The following is a 19,418-nucleotide window of genomic DNA, read 5'->3' as shown; positions in this document are numbered from 1 at the left end:
TAGCATAGTTTTAATAAAACTGCATGGAATAGTTTAGGGCTAGTGGAAGATTCAAGATAAAAAGGGACACCAACCTGCATCTCCCAAGCCAGTCTTAATACCAGGCAAGCTAGAAAGCAGTTACAGGCTCGTCAAAGGATGTTGAGAGAAATGCACTGGGATGTATAGAAGTACATTTCACATCCTTTTTGTTTCTCATAGTTGCAAGCTAAGAAACCTCTCTTGCTCACTCAAGGCAACCTGTATTTGTCAAGTCTAGCCAGAACTCAATACAGAACTTTCGAATAACTTTCAGTAAAAGATAACCCATGTCTTATTGGTGAAGAGATGAGTTCTATGCAGGCTCAGGTACCAGAAAGATTAGATCAGCATTAGGGTTTTTCCTTCTTTACTTTTCAAGGAAAGAGATTTTAAAAAGCCGTCTAGCAGGACTGTCCACGATTTCCAGCCAAAGAAGGTAATTATGTGACAGAAATGTGCTCCAAATAACTTGATTAACCACAACATTGCAGTTTTATAAGTGTAACTTGTTGTGATATAGCTTTGGTGAAAAATGAGGAGCATTCACTCTTATAAGGCAGACTATGAGGGTTGATACATGCCGTACATTCCAGTAGGATTATTACAGCATAGATCTTGGAAAGAAGATAAAGCCCCAGATTCCAGTCTACTACATGAAAGCAGCAGAGATTTGATTGTTACAGCTATATGACCAGAAGTTTTCAAATGTTTTTAAAAGTTGTTTATAATGTATTGTACATGTACTTTAATTCATATATGTATAAGGTGCTTCTTTATGCTTTGCTCTTTACAAACTGGAAAAAAAACCACCTTATCTTAACAAGTTTTCAGTTTCAATACCAGTGAATGATTGGAAGTGGAGATTGATAGTTTTGGTCGTGTATTTTGTGCTTCCATGTTTTTAGTGTTCATATCCTCACACTGGGTCCTGTAAGGCACTAGACCTTTTTGGAGGGGCTCTGGAGCCCTTACAGTATTTCCAGGTGAGATTATAAGGGTCAGCATGGACACCTCTACAGAGATATGGTTAAGTCTTTCTATATAATGAATGTTACAGAGCTATTGTTAGCAACACTGTTTATTTCTTTTAAATTCATTTCAAATTTCAGAACTTCTGCTGTATTCTAAAGCTGTAGTAACGAACTTCCCTCACATGCTAGACAAGTTGTAAAAGCACAGTCCTGTAACAGATGTGTCAGTAGCACTAAGACAATAAGTGGAAAAAGTCTGCTCTTTAAAATCACTTTCTTTTTCTTTCACAAAGAGAAACATTTCAACTATGCAGAAAAAATCTTCCATTGAGAGTAGATCTGATTTATAGCAAAATACTCATTTGTTCAATATCAATTTAAGGTAGTAAATGATCCTTAAAAAAATTAGAGTTGGATAACAGCCTCCTCTTTATAAAAGTTGTTCCGGTTTGAGTGAAACTCACTCAGAATCCAAATACACAGCCCTGAGTGTAAACGTTTTTTCTTCTATTTTATTAAGAATATGTTTATCGGTTTAGTTTTACAGCACAATATTTAGGCTTCATGGCTTGATATTAATTTTCCTGGCATCTCTGTGAGAAAACAGATGGTGCCCTTCTTCTCCCTGTGCCAGTTCATGGCAATTTTTCTTTTGATAAATTTGTCCCTTATCATAATGAATATCTTTTCTGAAAGCTAAAATACTCCGTGTAATTTCTTTTGTTTAAGAACACTTGCTAGCCACCATTTCTTCTAAACTCAGAAATGTGCCTGGTAAGCAGCAGCCAGTGACAGGTTGTCACAAAATGAAAATCACTATTTTTTGTCATTGAGCTGAGAGGCCTGGAGCAGGAGAGTGCACCTACTGTTTCTGCTATCAAAAAGTCATCTCTGACATTAGAGAGAGAGATGCTTTACAGGTGTAAGCCTATACCTTGACTGTAAGGCAGGCCAGTTTCTGTATCACTCTTTTGTTATTCCAGTTAAAATTTTGATTTATGCCTGTCAAGAAAATAACTATTGTATGGCACCTATACAGTAGATGAATCTATCAGCAGGTGCTGCAATGTCACAGTTGTCATGCAAAATGTAAAAATAAACCTCAGTTGTATCCTAACAGTATTAGTGAAATGAGAGATACATTCCAACAAATCTCAGTTGCGTGGGCTCTCTCATTTGTAAATAATTTGCAGCAAAACCTGCGAGCTGATTTTCTGCAGACCAAGGCAGTGCTACTTGGAGAACTTTGCAATTATTCTCAGATGCTGCTGCTTAATTAGTAAGTTTTGAATTTCCGTTCTAACTGATCCTTATGTAGACATAAGTGTTTTGTGCTTCCAGGGCCCCATCTTGATGTGCTTTGCTACCTTTTGATGCTGGACAGAATCACCAAGTGCATTAAATTGCACTCTTTCCAAAAGGAAAGTTGGGGGCTGCCGTTTTTGAAATGTGGGTTTCCCTCTGTCAGAAAGAGCTCTGTAATGTTAGCTTGAATACAGAAATAGAACATCCCTTGTATACATTTTCATGATGAGTTTTCAAATTCTACAACTTTTCAAGGTGAAATTATGGCATTGTAAGCCCTGTGTTTCTTTTATCTAAATGTTAGTGCAAGTTAGGATTATTTGTTCACACGTGTCTCATGGCAAATGGTGAAAAGGAGCACCTAGTCAGAAACATTTCCTTTTGTTCAGTCACTACCATGCTGTTGTTAGCAGTGTGTTCTTTACTGTGTCTGTTCTGTACTTTCTGTATGTTCTTTATTTGCGTAAAAATTCAAAACAAAATATACTGGGGAGAAAATTGTGTTTTAGCTGTTATGCAGCTAAAGAAGTAAATACGATATGAGATATTTTTTTTTTCTAGTAATTCTTAGAAGAATTATTAACTTCGGAATCTCTCTGAAGTGTATTTACTGCTTGCTTGCATTTAATTAGTGTGAGGAACATAACAAGTTTGACAAAGCTGAAAGCTGCAGTGCCTCATACTGCTTCAGTGACTTACTGGGGTTTTAATTTATCTCAATCCCTAGACTGATCAGCAGGGGCCCCCATTTATAACAATAGATTTCTATTCAAATATTACATGAATTCAGAACACCTACAAACAGGCTTGGGAATAGGACTGACTTCACACATTTTTTAATGAGCAGGTAAATAGTGATTTACTGTGTAAGACAAAGTTGGATAATCCATGTCTGTGCCTTAAACTTTTCAGGTGAACACAGCATATTCATCCTATTTACTGTAGAGAACACTTTGCACCATTTTAAAACTCTAGTTGTGTGCTAAGTATGCATACTGAATTTCAGTCTCATTGACTTGGACAGCTTTCTGTGTACAGTACTGTTTCCAGGAATTCAGAGGAGCTATTTATCGCTGTAAATTGTGCCTAAGCAGTCAGAATCAAGAGTTAAGCAAATGCCTTCATGTTAAAGGTTGGGTGTGAGTAGTCTGGGTGGGAGAGGAGCTCAAGCGATCAGCACGAGGTGGTAGGGCTGACATGGAATTGGTAGTGGTCTGCTCTTGCCCTGGGTCATCAGCGCTTTTTTTCCTCATTGTTACAGCTTGCCTTTGATGTCAGTTGTACTTAAGTAAAATTTGATGCTATTTTTGCTGTATAAAACTCCTTCAAACACATGCAAAAATAAAGGAGAGAGGGAGGACTGTGAAACATCTATAGTGTTCACTGTTGCAATGCTAAATTTAGAAGTGTTTCCGTAAGTCGTGCTTACAACAGGTTACCGAATTACAACAACACTTACCAGTGAATTTCTGCCAAAAATAACCCATTTCCCTCATGCTTCTCACAGGCTGCAGCAGATGTTGAATTATCAACAGATAATATAAGCTGTGTCAGTTTTCTTCTGTTCTTCTTTAAAGATATTCTTTCAAATTCTGAGTACTTGACAAGCTCTAGAGGAGTGCTACAGATGAGTTCAGAGTTGAACCTGGGCAATACAGAAGGATGTTTTTTAGTCATTTATACGCCTGTGTCATCTGGAGAAAAAGTGCAGTGGTAATATTTGAAAGTAGGAAGAAAGCTGTCAAAATTATTTTACAATTCTGTCCATAGAAAAGCACTCATTCCCAGCGTAAAAGGCAATATATTCTTTTTTTAAAGGAACTCTGTGTTTTCAGTGGAATGCAGATTGAGAACTTGTATGAAAGAGAGAGTAAGGGGAATGCTTTTTATTGCCTCTGCACTTTGTGGTTTTGTCAGGTCTGACTCAAGATCATAACAAATTTGCTGGGGATGATAGCCTGTATTTCAGACTAAGCAGGTAATTCCTTTTCATATCCACACCCTTTTTATATTTTTAATTTTTTAATATTTTTATATTTTATAGTTTTTTTATATATATTTTTTTATATTTTTAAGTATAGGACTTAGTGCATTTCAAAACCAGTATCTTTATTGGAATAAGCCTTTTTTTATGGATTACACTGTTGATTGATGCAACTTGAAAACTTTTGACCAAATACTGTCCATTGCCTCCCTGAAAGTATAGTGAGAGTGTAGTTAGAGATACTTTGAGTCTAGTTTAACAATTCAGTCCTGCACACAGGAACAATCTAAGCCCCAGACACCAAGGTACACATCTATTTTTTTTGCCTTTGACTTTTCCAAACAGTCCACTTACAGTCCAGTTACAGATTTGGCAGTGGCATCTGGTGGTATCTATTGAATCAGAATCTCTTGGGTCATTCACTTTTAAAAATGATTAAATTTTTGAATAATGAAGTGATCTGCAATTACGTAGTTGATTTTGTCTTTTCATATGTGCCTACTGCTTTGCAGGGTTAATTTTGTCACCAGTCAGAGCAATGAATGGTGATGAATTTTACTGCTACAGAGCAGTACTATCAGGAAGGTTATGAATAAACAATCCTATTTCATTTTCATGTGAACAAGCTTGTCACGAGCAGTCTATCCTTTCATCTTTATCCATCCCAGACTGATGGACAAAGCTTACGTTTCCTCTTGGGCAGATTGCTGTCATGCTATTTCTCATCTATTCTGACATCTGTGTATGTGAGGTTTGTATTAATACTCATGACAAGTTTCAGTCTTTTGGTAGTGTCGCATTCTGTGAAATACTGGTTACTGCTTTAAGTTCCAATACAGCAATGAAAAAACAGAGAGGATTCTTTGTGCTACAGTTCATCTATCTTCATGTATGGCAATGCTATTGGTTACATAAAGTGTGTGAGCTATCAAGTCTTCCAGCCTAAGTGTATTGTTACATTTACTAAGTTCTCAATTATTCACACATAAGTGTAACTGATTACTCTGATAGATCTAGACTTACATCAGTTGTAACAATACAGAATGTGTTGCTTTTGGAAGATTAATCAATTTGTTCATCATTCCTACTTACTCCATCCAAACATGTGGTTACCCAGTGCTACTGGTAACCAAGGGAACTTTTTTCCGAGACAGTCACAGTGAGGACAGCAAAGAGATGCATATCTTTATCCCTTTCCTTCACAGTGCATTTATATCAAGCCATGTCACAAAACAAACTCCAAGTGCTGTGAGCCTTCCCATGGTATGAGTGCAGGCATCCATGAAAACTGTCTTTTGTGTAGTGGCATTTTCTCTGAGAACATCATTTTTTCACTCGTGTATTATTCCTTTGAACTCTGAATGAGCACTTCAGCTGAAGTTGACAGAATTATATATTTGAAATTAAAAGTCAGTGGTTTCTTCTTCTTGTCATAGAGAATTTGATCATAGGAATTTCAGATGGCAAATGCAGCAAAGAGACTGCTTACTCTTTGCACTAAAAGTGTTATGAGGTTTTTAGCCAACTCAATTGTGCTTTATTTAATACACACTTCATCTAAGTTCCATTTCTTTGCTTCTATGTGACTGTTTCCCACACATACACACACCAGAAACAAATCAGTTGTTGCACTATTATTATGCTATATGCGGATGTATATAGTCATATCTTGTGTTATCTGAAATACTATTCAGAATATTTTCATTAGACTGTAGGCATCCTGTCAAGCTTCAACTTTGTTAAAAACATCCAATATAAAATCTGTGTCTCAAAACAAAATTTTTGTTTGTGAGGAAAATACTGTCTATAAATGATATCTTTGATGTCAGTAACCTTTGATCATGCTTAAAAGCTGCATTTTTTTTTCTTTTGTCAAGTTGTCAGTCGTGTTACTTAAGCTGAGGTGCCAGAGCAGTTTACAGTACTGTAAAACGATCCCATTTACATTGAGGGAAGGTTCAGTGATAGTTGCACTTCAACTTTTTAAATATCGTTCTTTCTATGTGTATATTTGTTATTTCAGTTTGAGCTAAGAAATGAATGACACAGGTGTGGTATTTTCAGTATTGATTCTTAAACTGTGTTTTGTCTTCCAAACGCAGTTACATACAGATACAGCTCACATTCTTCCATAAAGTCTTTCCAAGGAGAACCACACTGCATAGTCCATTTTCCAGTTTCAGTTGTGATTCAAGTGCTCAATTAACATTTTTAAATAGATTTTCTGCCTTAGATGTTTCTGGTAATAATTCTTCCTGCCTCTCAGTGTATCAACCTTTTCTGTCTCGAAGAGGACAACGTGTTCCAGATGGAGGAGGCATCCATAATGGTCCCTAAGTCTGAAATGTGATTTTCACTGGAAAAAGAAACGCCTGTTGACTTCAACATATACTCTCCATTTCAGTGCTGAGATTTTGAGAGTGGTGAGGTGGTGAGCCTCCCCCATCGCCTGAACAGGATTACAGGCAGATTTTGGAACAACAGGAACTTAAGCCTGATGTGATTTCAGAGGTCAGAACTGACAAGTTGATTGTGAAACTTATGCAACAGTGGAGTACAGTTGTGATATGCCCTGTTATGTTGTCTACTGAACAACACTGATAGTCATCTGTTATATTTAGTGAACTTGGTATGAAGGCTTTAAGCAGAAAATTCTCTAAATAGTGAAATACTCTGTACTTCCAATATTTACGGAGTGCTGCACCCTACACAGACTTCTGTGCTTGCTTTCTTTGAGTTCATACTCTTGTTAGTGCCTGTTGCTTTCTTAAAGTGTTTCCTCAGACAGAAATGAAATCCAAAATTCATTTTACACTGTAGTTTTCCATATGTTTGTCTAATTCTTTTATAATCCTATCACTTCCTTCCTGCAGCCTGAAGGAGCTTTTGTCTCTTTAGGAAGACCAAGGTCTAGTTCTAAAATACAGCTATTTCAGTTGCATGCTTTGGCGCTTAGGGCAAGTCAAAAGTTGAGATTATGCCTTTAAAACATTTCTCTGTTAAGCACAAATGGACATATGGTTTTTGCGTTGGCAAACAGAAGTAGGAACAGTGAAATAAGGTCAGTATAGCAGACTTCTTGATTGAAAGCATGTTGCAGCAGAAGCAAGGAGTTAAAATTTGTTTATTTATTTACTATCATTAACCTCTAAATAATATAATTCCTAGCTGTGATCCTTAAATGTTTCATTGTTGGCACCCAGCACAGCAAGGTAGATTTTTGAAAGTTTGATCAAAATTAGTAACTATCTGTAACTCATTATTGTCCTTTGCTATATTGGTAGTTCTAAAGTATGAGTGCAGAAAAGGTGCAGAAGCCCTTCATAGCGAAGGAATTCATTAAATCGGCAAAAGCAGCAGAGTATGAAAATGCATGTGATATGTAAAGTTACAAAATGAATGGCTTATTTACAACTTTGGCTGTTTTAGTACAGCGTTTTGCCTAACTTCAAATTGTTCCAAAGAGGATTAGATATAATTAATGCTGTATGACCTCCTTTTTTCTTCTTTTCAAAGAATGTAGAGCCGTACATCTAATGAGGACCCCTGAAAGGACTATTATGTCCAATTGTCTCAATTATGCAAATTACATTGATATTTTAGCAGAAGGGAGGGGTTACTTCAAATTAAAAGTTTCTGTTCCTGCTCTAGCCTTTCTGCAGCGTTGGCGTTTTTACAGTGAGTATATCCACTGTTTGAAGAGAGGAAAGGAGGTTTAACAAATTGGAGATTTGGGCACTATCAAAGTAGATTTGTTGTGCCTTGTTCCACCATGAGATGAAAATACCCTCTGGGCAGGGAGATGGGTCATGAGACTTCTAAAGGATTACCTTCAAAGGGAGTCATGGGATTGGTTTGAACAAAGAAGCGGCTCACATGCTTATCATATGAGATTCTCTTCTTAAAGTGGTGGAAACCCATCTTCTTGGGAATTCTCATGAACTTCAGAGAGACAGGAAGTCCTGCCAGTAAGATGAATGAGAACTCTGAGCAATAAATGGGACAGAAGCTCAGAGTTAATGCATTTTATTTATTCTAGATATAAATAATCTTTCCAAACTCTGAAACACTTCCAATGACAAGCAGGTAGGACAACATTTTAAATATTTTTTGTTTGTTTCATTCCTGATCATCTTCAGCTTTGCTAACTTCTTTAGCATCAATATGCATAATTTGCAATTATGCTGAAGAAATGTTTAGGTAACTTACGTTTGATTGGGGAAAAATAATTTAGTTGAAATAGTAATACTTTGACTAGACTACTTCCTAGATTTCTCACTCTTTGTTTTGAAAGGCATGGAACTCAAAGCACTAATTGCAAGAAGACAAAATGAATTTTCACGCTCAAAATTAGGTTTTTCAAAGCATTTCAGAAGTAGAAAATTACTCAAGTATGACTATAATAAGTAGAAATGCTGAGAAAGTGAGATTGAGTGGAAATGTTACATATTTTGTTGCTTTGAATGCTAATCTGCAGAAAAAGAGGTGGATTTCTGGTTTATTTGTTTTAAAGGTTGAGTCTTTGTTTTGTTCTTTAGTGTTTTTTCAGTGTTCTTTAGATATCAAAATTTGTCAGTAATGCTCTCTAGAACTCACCGTTGGTGACAAGCCTTCTGATAAGCAAACCTCTTTCTGTGAGCATTTGTTTTTAATTTGGTTTATCATGGGCCAGTGTTAGGTCAGGAATTATTGAAATTTTGGAACAGAGTAGGGCATTATTTGTGGTGTTTTTTCTCACACCAGCAAGGGTTCTCAGTAAAGAGGTTTTACCTGTGAAAGATCTGTAACAACAGCAACCCCATCACATTTGTATCAACAATGCAGCTGTCATTTGAAGCAGTGCTGTTTTGCTCTAGAGCATATTGGGCTCAAAGATCAAAAGTCTCTGAGTGCTCCCTCACCAAAATTCAACCTACATGCTGTCCCTGGGTATTCACATACCAGTTGTTCATCTGAAGGGGAGCCAAGGAGCTTTTGACACTTGTTACCCCCAACTCTTCAAATCACAACTCTGTAGGATAGTGCTCCATCCACTCCTCCGGCAATCCAATCATTCGGCTGAAGCACACTTGGGGATTTGTGGATAGACATCTCAGCGTAACAGTTATTTCAAGAGGACCTATCCTTGTATTCCCCTATGGGGCAAGAAGCAACTACAGAACTCCTGCCCATGTGAGTGTCCCATAATGCCCCTAATTCAGCCTTTAAAAATCTTCTTCTCCATTCAAGTGCTGTGGACTCTGTATTTTTTCCTTACCTCAGGAGCAGAGAGTCAAATTTAACACTGCATATCATGGACACTTCACTCTGTGTTTGATACCAATATGACCCATGCTAAGAAACTACTTTTTGGCCTCATTATGTATTTCTTGACACCATTCAAAATACGTTTGTGACATAATGACACGTAGGTGCATATAAGTTTATCAAGTTTCTCCCTCAAAACATTTAAAATGTAGGAGTCTTTTTAGAAAATTTTAGACATGAACTTCAAAATTCTAAGATATATTTATGGAAGATAATAAAGACATCCATAATCAAGTCTGAAATTTTATAATAGTTTCAGTTTAATTCAAGTGGTACATTGCAGCTAACAATTTAAAGTCAAATACGTTGCTAAGTTATGCATAATAGTTGAACATTGAACAATACTTCATGTCATTAAAGGCAGAGCATCTGCTCTGTTTTCTGGGTTGTAATATGCTCTGTTGAAGGCAGTTCAGGTCTCCTTTCTGTTTAGAGAAAAACACTACATGAAATGGGTCTGGAGATAGTTTTAGGTTGCAGGGTATCTACTACTTTTTTCCACTCGTGGATTCAGGGGGTTTGTACAGGGGTAAAGGGCTGAAGAGAAAATAGACCCAGTTTTCTGAAAGCTGTTCTTATCTATGGACAACTATAAACTCACTTGAAGTCTCCCATTTCTCTTTTGCCCTTTGTGATTTTTTTCTGTCCTACAGCACTCACACTTTCAGAAGGTTCCCAGTGAATGCTGGCAACTCTTAGTTCTATTTAATACAAAGAGTATTTTAAACATACTTAGTTATTCTCTCTAGGGAGTAATTTAATTCTTGAATTCCAATTCTTCCATAGCGATTTCTAAAAGATTAAAAAAAATATTTCTGTACAAACCCTGCAGCCCAAAAGTTAAATGACCTGGAAATACATTCTTTTTTGAAAATGACAGAAAGCAGCAGGGTACAGAATGTGGCTGATTGCATTGTGGCGTATTTTCTAAAGCTTACGTATTAGCTGACGCTCAGAAAGTAATTGCTTTACTGAGTGTAAAATTACCCACAGCAAGTTGCAATTTTTCAACAGCTCAAACTGTTTAACAGAATTCTACCTGAAGAATCTTGCTTTCAGGAAAACTGTATGTACTACAAAATGATGATAATTTACTAAAGGGTAAACTGATTATTACATTATATATATATATATTTGAGAGAAGAGCATGTGTAGTCACAAAAAGTAAAAAAGATAAGTAAATATTTATTATCTCCAGATTTTGGGGACTTCTGGGATATGTATATATTGTATTATATTGTGATTATAGAATTTTTACTTCACAGTAATTTTAAAATATTTTGTTCACGTGTTTAGCTGTTAACCTTAAGCAATGGCTTTCTTTTACCATATCTTGAAAATGTGAATATAATAAATTATCCAAGTGTACATGTTTTGTGTGCTGTGCACTTAAAGTAATTAGAACTGTGCACTTAAGAACAAACTCGTCACAGATGCAGTATTTCACAAAACACCGTATTTCTACTCATGATTTCCAGTATTTCATAGAGAAAAATAATAAGGTTTCAAGCTGTACCATTGTATCACTCATGACAAATCATCGCTATTAACTGGCTTATCAGAAGTTTTATGGTAGTTATCTCGGAATTTGTAACTTGTACCTCTTACAACAAGGGAGTGCTTACATTTTTAACTTCTTAACCTAACAAAACATTTTGAATAATTTTTGCTCAAATAGCTCAAAAGCTCCAATGCTTAATCATGTGGACAGAAATGGCCCAGATTGCCATCAGATTGAGTTGTAATTTGAGTTCAAGTCCATAGTTTTTGCATCTGCATAACAAAGTGCAAGTTAGTCTTTGATGGCATGCATAATTAACTTCTATTGCCACAGTTTTCTAAGCCACAAATAAACTGGAGACTTAAGTAAGTGGACAGCTTTAGTTAGAACTATTCATTGGCTTAGTATTGTAATGAGGGAAGTATTTTGTTATGCTTATGATTTCATGAGTATTGATCAGTTTCACAAAGTGAGATTTGAGGATATTGAAGCATAGAAATATTCTTCGATAATAGCATTTCTCTATTTCAGGTTAGAATAGACTGGTTTTTCAGCTCTGTTCTCCAAATGGTTGTTGAGTTGCTTTGTTTTCGCTGTGCCAGCTGTGTCCTTACATTGATGCTGAGCTGTACCCAAGCAGCTTTATGTGCTTTTATGTTGGGCATCCAGGCTCAGCCAGCACTCTTTACTAATGCGCCTTCACAGACTGTGTGCCAGAGCTGGATGTACACAACCATGGCAGAGCAAGCCAACTCTGCTGTGGTGTTGAGGCTACAGTCACTGCTCACTTTTCCATAGCTTCTGGGAAAGCAGAATCTCCACAAGATGTGGTAGGATTGCGTAAATTTGGGGAAGGAGAGCCTATTATTTCCTTTCTGTATCCTGTATCCACAAACTAATTCAAGTGGACAGGAAATGATTCCTATTGTTTTGGCAGATGCTTGCTGCCTGCCTCACCAGCCAGTCCAGAACACAAAGCATAATGAAGGCATGAAACACTGTTTATTGGCTTCCACATCATCAGCAGGAGTGATTTCTGGCTGAGTTTGAGATAATTCAGATGACAGGTTTTTTCTGTGATAACAGTATTGCTAACTGGCACTGCCATCTTGCCTGTGTTGTTTGCTTTGTTCACGGACCAAATGGTTCCCTGGTTATCTTGCTGGAAGAACACAGGGTCAATTTGAATCATATGAAACTTATCTTGGGATGAGAACAAGAATTGTTTTGATGAAAAAGACTTTCATTTGAAGGAATCTTGTAACTATCTTTACTCCCTTTTTGATGCAAACAACATAGGAGATCCTCCTTGTTGCAAATATTATTTAATATTTCACATTCTCAGTAGCATCCCAGTGAGCACTGGAGTAGTAAAGGGAACTAACCCCACCAGTCTTGGAAAGCAGAGTCTATTGCAAATTCAGCATGAACCTGTGCAAACTGGATATGTAGAAGAGACCCACGGATATCTGTAGTGGATTTGAGATAAAAGGATAGCTCGTTTGGAAATGCACCTCACATATAGCCACTTGCAGGTTCTTCAGCTGCAGAGAAAAGAAGGTGCTTATTTCTGGAAGAAAGCAAAACTAGAGAAGTACTTATCTAGGGATGGTGCTTCAATGCTTGCAAATGAGAAAAAGCACAAGAACTGCTGGCCAGACATGACTCTGCTCTAAAGCTGAGAAGCTGTGTACCGTGACACAGCATGTACACTGGTGCTTCCAGATGTCCCATTTATGACCCCCTGAAAAGGACCGGCTATTAGACAGTATAATTGGGAAGTTGTCATTCAAAGCAGCTCGAAGTAGAAATCCCTCTAGTATTGAATTTTAAGTTCCAGACAGTAGAGATTCTGCTGATACAGTGATTTCTTTTTTCCTAATTGATTATTGGGCAGAGTTGTTGTGGGTTTTATTTCCCCCTCAGATAACAGCAGTGGAATTTGATTACCTGAATGGTATTTATAGAAGTCTGCAGACTTGTTCACACAACAAATGGACGTGTGCTTACACCACACATGTTCACAGTCTGAATTTCATTCCACTTCTGGTTATTTCTTTCTTTCTCATCAAAATAAACTGCTGCCCAGCCAACTCCATTTTTATATTATTCTGTGTTTACTTTAGCCTGTTTTTCGCCTAACACTTTTTTGGCCTCTTGTCTCCTCCCTCATTGCATCTATCCATGGCTCTGTACACCAGGTGCTGCTGTCTGTGGGCTGGCTTCTCTGCTGCCCAGCTGTGCCCAGCATGACAGAGCTTCACTGGAGCACAGCAGCTGGGAGCATTTGCTCTTACAGAAGGGCCTCAGGTGCCAAAGAGATGTCCTACAGTGAATGCTGTCTGACTGCACAACAGGGGCAAAGCTTCATCCCATCCCGTGCTCAGCCTGCCAGGCTTGCCAGCCTGTCCAGCAAAAGCAGGTCCATATTGCATGGAGCATCATTTATTAGAGAACGTTACAGTTGAGAGGTCTGATCACACTGCTTTTAGGTCTGGTTGAGTTTGGGTTTTGAATGTGTTCCAATGACACTGTAACCTTCATCTCTGCCCTCCTTCCCCTCAACATTTTTTCACTTACCAGCAAACAGTGGAGTTCACTTATGATATTACAGGAACAACTGATCTTTGTAGAACTAATTCTTGTGTTTATTAATGCTCGTGCTCTAAAGGAGATATTCTTTTGAATCTTAGTTTTGTTAACTCAATAGTTAACTTATGTACAAACTAAAGTCTTCTCTGAAAGCCCTCTTTCAGTGCTATTGGGACCGAAAAAAATCCATGACAAGCAAGAATTTGAAGTGGTTTGAATTGGTTTTGATTATAACTTGGGAGACCTGTAGTCAGTTTTCATAGAAGAGAACAAACGTTATTGAGCATCTAAAGCATGATTTTTCCAAGATCAGGTGCTGATAGGTACATCCGGAATTTGCAATAATAAATAGGATTGAACTTGATTACTATCAGCAAGTTGGGGTCTTGCTGTTATTTTAAGTTGTTTCTCAGAGGTCTGTGGAAAACCTGCAGTGTTTTTGGTTGCCTCTGTCTTGCTAGTAGCATTTATTTCTCTTGCAACCCAACACTCCTGTTTCTAAAAACTAGTGTAAAAACTGTAGCTGATCAGCCAGAGTTCTTTCAGAACCTATCCATTCCAAGGCTTTTAAAAAGTGCTTAATTGTTTAAAAACTCATGAGGGACAGTGTACATCCTTGCATTTTTTCTCATTTCAATCCAGACATAGGCATGTACAGAATCTGTATCAAACAAGTGGGGAAATTACCCGTTTTCTGACACTGAATATCTGCTCAAGTATTTGCACTGGATTATAATCAAGCTTTGGTTAAGCAGATTAAGCAGACAAAAGCAGTGAAACTTCAAAGGCTGACTGAATGTGCTGACTTTTTATTTCTCGTGATCTGTAATGCCTGCTTTTGCCTTCCTCTCGTTAGCACTGAAAAAATAAACCAGTGGAGCATAATGTGTTGTCCAACTGTAGTTCCTATAGTGACTGAACTCCAGCGGGGTTTTTAGGTGTGAAAATATAATATTTTCATTTTAGATACTAAGATGCAAAAGCTTCTGTCCAAACACAAATATTAAATCTATGATTTAATTCAGCAGCTAAGTAGTTATTTCCATGTGAAGTACACGAAATAGAAAAATTTGTTCTTTGGCAAGCTATGAGGTAAAGCAATAATCAATGACATGGTGTGAAAATCCAAGTTGTTCTGATATCATAGCTTCGATTCTCCAGCGTTCTCTACAGAAGAGTTAAACAGGAAACATCTGTTGCCAGCTGTGTAGTGGAGAATGCACCCCACCCTGTAAACTGATTTGGGCATTTCTGTCAATTGATCAATGATTTGCACACCAATGCAAAAATTTATTCAGACAAAAAAAAACACAGGTTCTTATTTAACAAGGCAAATTAAAAAAAAAAAGTGGATGTGACCAATTGTATAAGGATCCTGTTAAGCTTGTTCTATAACCTTAACATTCCGTAAGTTAGCATGGTACACAAAAGCACGTGTAACACCAACACCACTGAACGTAATGGTAAAAGGGCAGTGAGTTTGGAGGCTTTGTCGTTCGGGATTCATTTATTCATCATGCTGTAGGCTGTGCAGCACTTAGGGGGCTACTCTGCTTTCTAAGCTATTACCAGACTGTCAGAGCTTTCTTCTAACAGAAATCTGCCATTCATTTTATTCAGGAAATCAGGTGAGGATTTTACTACTTTTCTAGGGAGGTCCCATTTTTTTAATGACGGAGCGCTGAAAGTTCACGTCATTTTTAGTGTTTTGTCTCTGCAAAGATTTCATTTCTGTAGGGGAAACTAAAACACATGGCTTTTGCTTATTACTTGAAAAATGCATTAATACTAGTTCCTTAATTCAAACTCAGAAGCAGCAAGGCAAGTCTATTCACATCATAAAGTTGTGAGTGCTTTAACATTTTTAATTTAATAACCTTTTTAGTTTAAAAGTTCCTTTTGAATTTTCTTTATGAAATTCGTTTAGTATGCCAGTCATAATGGTACTTTGCCTTACTGATGATGGATGGACAAGCCCAAAAGTATGGGAAACTGGCCTGCAGCCATTTCTAAACCCACAGCCTTCGCCATTCCCAGACCTAACTGGACTGCAGTTCTGCTGTAGGCTTTCTAGCCTCATTGTACAGATTCATTGCACAGGTTCTGTTCTAGGCTGCCTACACTTTATGCTTTTTAAATGGTTGTGAGATTGGTCTAATTTAATCTAATTTACAAACACACCAAAAATGGAAATTTTATTTTGTCTTCAAGATTGTTTTCCTCATTTTGTGTCACAGTTGTCACCGTAGCTGCAGAGTTTGTATTTTTTTCTGTCAAATGTTCATTCACTTTCTTACTCCCCAGACATATGCTATTGCTGAGTTAGGAATGACTTTAGGAATAACTAGAACTTTATTTTAAAGAGGAAAATAAGAGACTATTAATCAAATTAGAGAAAGTTTTTGGGAAGCAATTTCTTTGTACAAATAATATTACTAAATTATTGTTTGGGTTAAATGCTGTCAGTTTTTTTGTCACAGCTTGGCTGTACTATTTCTGTACTACTTTCAGTCCGTTTACTAATTACTAAATTAGAAAGGAGCAACTGCATTTTTGGAAGAGCTTTGGATACCTTTGTGCCATCAAGTGAATATGTTTGGGTTTAGAGATTTTTACACACGTTCAAGGTTTGAATTTTATCCAAGTCATAGAAAACTTACATCACCTACTTGCTTCATGGGTAGATGTATGTTGTGTTTAGAGCTGATTTACTGAATTCAATGCTTGTATTTAAAAATAGAATGGAAATGTTACTGTATTTGTCGCAGGAATATTTAATTATTTTTCCTTTTATTTTTTTCTCTCTTTAAGGGTCAGAAGGCTTGGATAGAGAAGACCTTTTCAAAAAGAGAATGCATTTATGTAATTGCCAACAACAAAGACATTAGCAGGTAACATTTGAAATTTTTGCCTTTGACTGAAAAGTTAATAATGATGAAAGTGGACTATATTTGTGTTTAGACAGGTGAAAGTGGGACCAAATTTACTTGTTGCCCTTAAGGTGAGATTGATAGACAACAAAAGTGCAAGGCATAATTTCACCCTAGTCTGTATGGAGCTGTAGGATGTAGCATACAGAGATTATAGAGTTGTGCAGGAGGGGCAGTGAGCTGTTAGTTCTTAGTATTGCAAATGAGAGTTTAATGTCATACTGAATTTTGAAAGCAAGAACGTGCTATTGTGTGTTCTGATGTAAATGATACTGTTCACAGGTTTGGATGACAGCATCACCAATAACAATACTTTGCAAGGAGGAATGGATTTCTTAGTTCAAACAATAAGTGCTGCTATGTCAGCTATCTAAATTGCAGTCCAAGATGTTTGGACAATGTAACTGTTTGTTCCATGCTAGCTGCCCCTCTGAGCATGAAACAGAGTCACTGCTCCTGTTCTGCACTCTTCTCCTGTCTTTTCAGCATAGAAATTCCATCCTGATTATTATACAAGTGAAGTGAAATGTATAGTCCTTGCTTGTAAGGAAACACTTGCAGGCTAGTAAATCTGGCATTTGTGTGTACGTAAATGTGGCAGATATGACCTAGAGATGTTTCTGTGATCCATGTAGAGCCAGGCATGGTCAGCTGAATATCACATATATGATTTTTTTTTTTTTAATCACAAAATGATACTGAAGATACTGTATTCAATTTTACTTAAAATTTTAACTTTTAGGTGCTGCTGTGGCCAGCTCATTAACCAGCATATTCCACCTCCTCCAAGTACAACAGCTAATAAAAATGGAGAAGAAACAAAGCAAGTGGAAGCTCAGCCAGAGAAGTGGTCCATCAGCAAACACACCCAAACGTACCCAACTGATGCCTATGGAAATCTTGAATTCCAGGGAGGAGGACATTCAAATAAGGCCATGGTAAGGCCATAGCCAACTCTGTGACACTCATTTCATATGCTAGATCAATAGAAACTTGCCAAGATTTCAGCTTGCACAATACACAGTTTGTTGAAACCAAAGGAATTCTCTTCAATTCTTAAGAAAGATGTAGACAGGATGATGAAAAAGAATAAGCAAGAGAGAAGTGAGAACAAAAAAATAATACCTACCTAGAAAGCACCTGAAAATATCTTGAAGAAACAGCTTCACTAAAGTTACTGTTAGTAAATATCATCTGGGAAGTCATGTAGTGCCGGTGATTCTGTCTGTACTACGCTTGTTAGACTGTGGGCCAAATAACCCAGGCTGGATATACATTTTTTTTAAGGTTCAACATCTAATAGAAATAGAAATGAGTCTAGCTTTCCTGAAAGACGGAAGCTTCTTGGAGCTGGAAAACGAACCTTTAAATTTTCTGAGCAGTGCAAGTAACAGCATTCAAGTTTCCGCAAAAAATCTCTTTCTGTCTTGCCACTCAGATTCAGACCTGGATTATTTATTCTCTATATTTGCTTCCATATCTCTCTGCCAAGACTGTCAGTTGAAACAACTCACTGCAAAAACTTGTCTAAAATATATAGGAGGGCTTGATTTTTGTTAGCGCTGATTGGTTTGTTTTTAAAGCAGAAATAAGCACTAGTTTGTTCCGTGGTTTTGTTTCATGGAGTAGTAGTTGAAAAGGTATCACAAAGGCAGAATTGAACTGTGAGTAGTAGAAACTGTTCTTTCAGATATTGAATACTTATATCCACAGTGAATGGGATAACCAGACCATAGGCCTCTTATTTCTCATAATGATCACTGGGTCTCTAGCAGTCAAACCAAGATTTTAGGAAAGATAAAAAAGCAACTTCCAGTCATTTAGAACAGCTAGCCTCCAACAGTGTAGGTTTGTTATAAGAGCTTGCTCATAGTCAGTTTTGAAGGAAGGGAGAAGAAAGCGGTTCTTTTAAATTCATCTGTTGCCAGTAAATTCCTAATAGCAAAGCATTTCAACCTATTTCTACTAAAGAGCAGATAAAATTAACCTTAAATTGATCAAAATTTGTAAAATTCTTCTTTAAAAATTGGGGGTTTAATATAATCATTCTGTGCTTAGTCAATGGACAATTTACAGAATAGAGAGATAATATCTTGCATTGATCTTTTCAGTATATCCGTGTGTCGTATGACACCAAACCAGATTCTCTGCTGCATCTCATGGTGAAAGACTGGCAACTAGAATTGCCCAAACTCTTAATCTCTGTCCATGGAGGCCTCCAGAACTTTGAAATGCAGCCGAAACTGAAACAAGTATTTGGAAAAGGTCTGATAAAGGCTGCCATGACCACCGGAGCCTGGATTTTCACTGGAGGTGTTAGTACAGGTAAACAATTACCAGCACTTCTAGTTTACCTGAGAATTCACTGATTTGCAGTTACTATTCTTTCCCAAAGGCGTAAGATTTAAGTCTTCATGAATGAATTATTAGCCACTAGACTAGAAAAATAGAACTGTAATGATTTTCATTAATCTACCCAGCCCAGACAGTAAAATATTCCTGTGTCAGTGTTGATTTGCATTACACAGTGTTTCCTCTGAAAAAGGTTATTGTCTTTGATTTTAGTAGCAAGGAATCTACCACCAGATATGGTACATTTTTATCAGTGGTTGATTAGCCTCTCACTGTTGGGGGTTTTTCAGGTGTTATTTTTTAAAATTCATTTTGTGTTAATATTGATTACACAATAGATTTTCAAAGAATGCTGTGTAATTAAGTAACTGGGTAAGTCTGTCCAAGACATGAGTGAATTCAGAGTAAGGATATGAAAAAAACAAGCCACTCAGTTTACATGCAATTGCAAAATA

At 37.0% G+C, this 19,418-nt stretch overlaps 1 protein-coding gene across 1 annotated transcript in view; it reads left to right on the top strand.

Annotated features, from left to right (window-relative positions):
• The window catches only part of TRPM1 (transient receptor potential cation channel subfamily M member 1), a 78,389-nt gene that overhangs the window by 20,647 nt on the left and 38,324 nt on the right, over positions 1–19,418 (top strand). The window contains exons 2-4 of the mRNA XM_042824017.1: positions 16,493–16,572; positions 17,354–17,549; positions 18,723–18,936. Of these exons, the coding sequence (XP_042679951.1) occupies positions 16,493–16,572; positions 17,354–17,549; positions 18,723–18,936 (490 nt within the window). The remainder of the gene's footprint in view (positions 1–16,492; positions 16,573–17,353; positions 17,550–18,722; positions 18,937–19,418) is intronic.

Source organism: Centrocercus urophasianus, unplaced genomic scaffold, assembly GCF_019232065.1.
Source record: "Centrocercus urophasianus isolate 14NV4802_14NV808 unplaced genomic scaffold, USGS_Curo_1.0 seq_23, whole genome shotgun sequence".
Classification (NCBI taxonomy): domain Eukaryota; kingdom Metazoa; phylum Chordata; class Aves; order Galliformes; family Phasianidae; genus Centrocercus; species Centrocercus urophasianus.
This window is presented reverse-complemented; position numbering and strand designations above follow the sequence as displayed.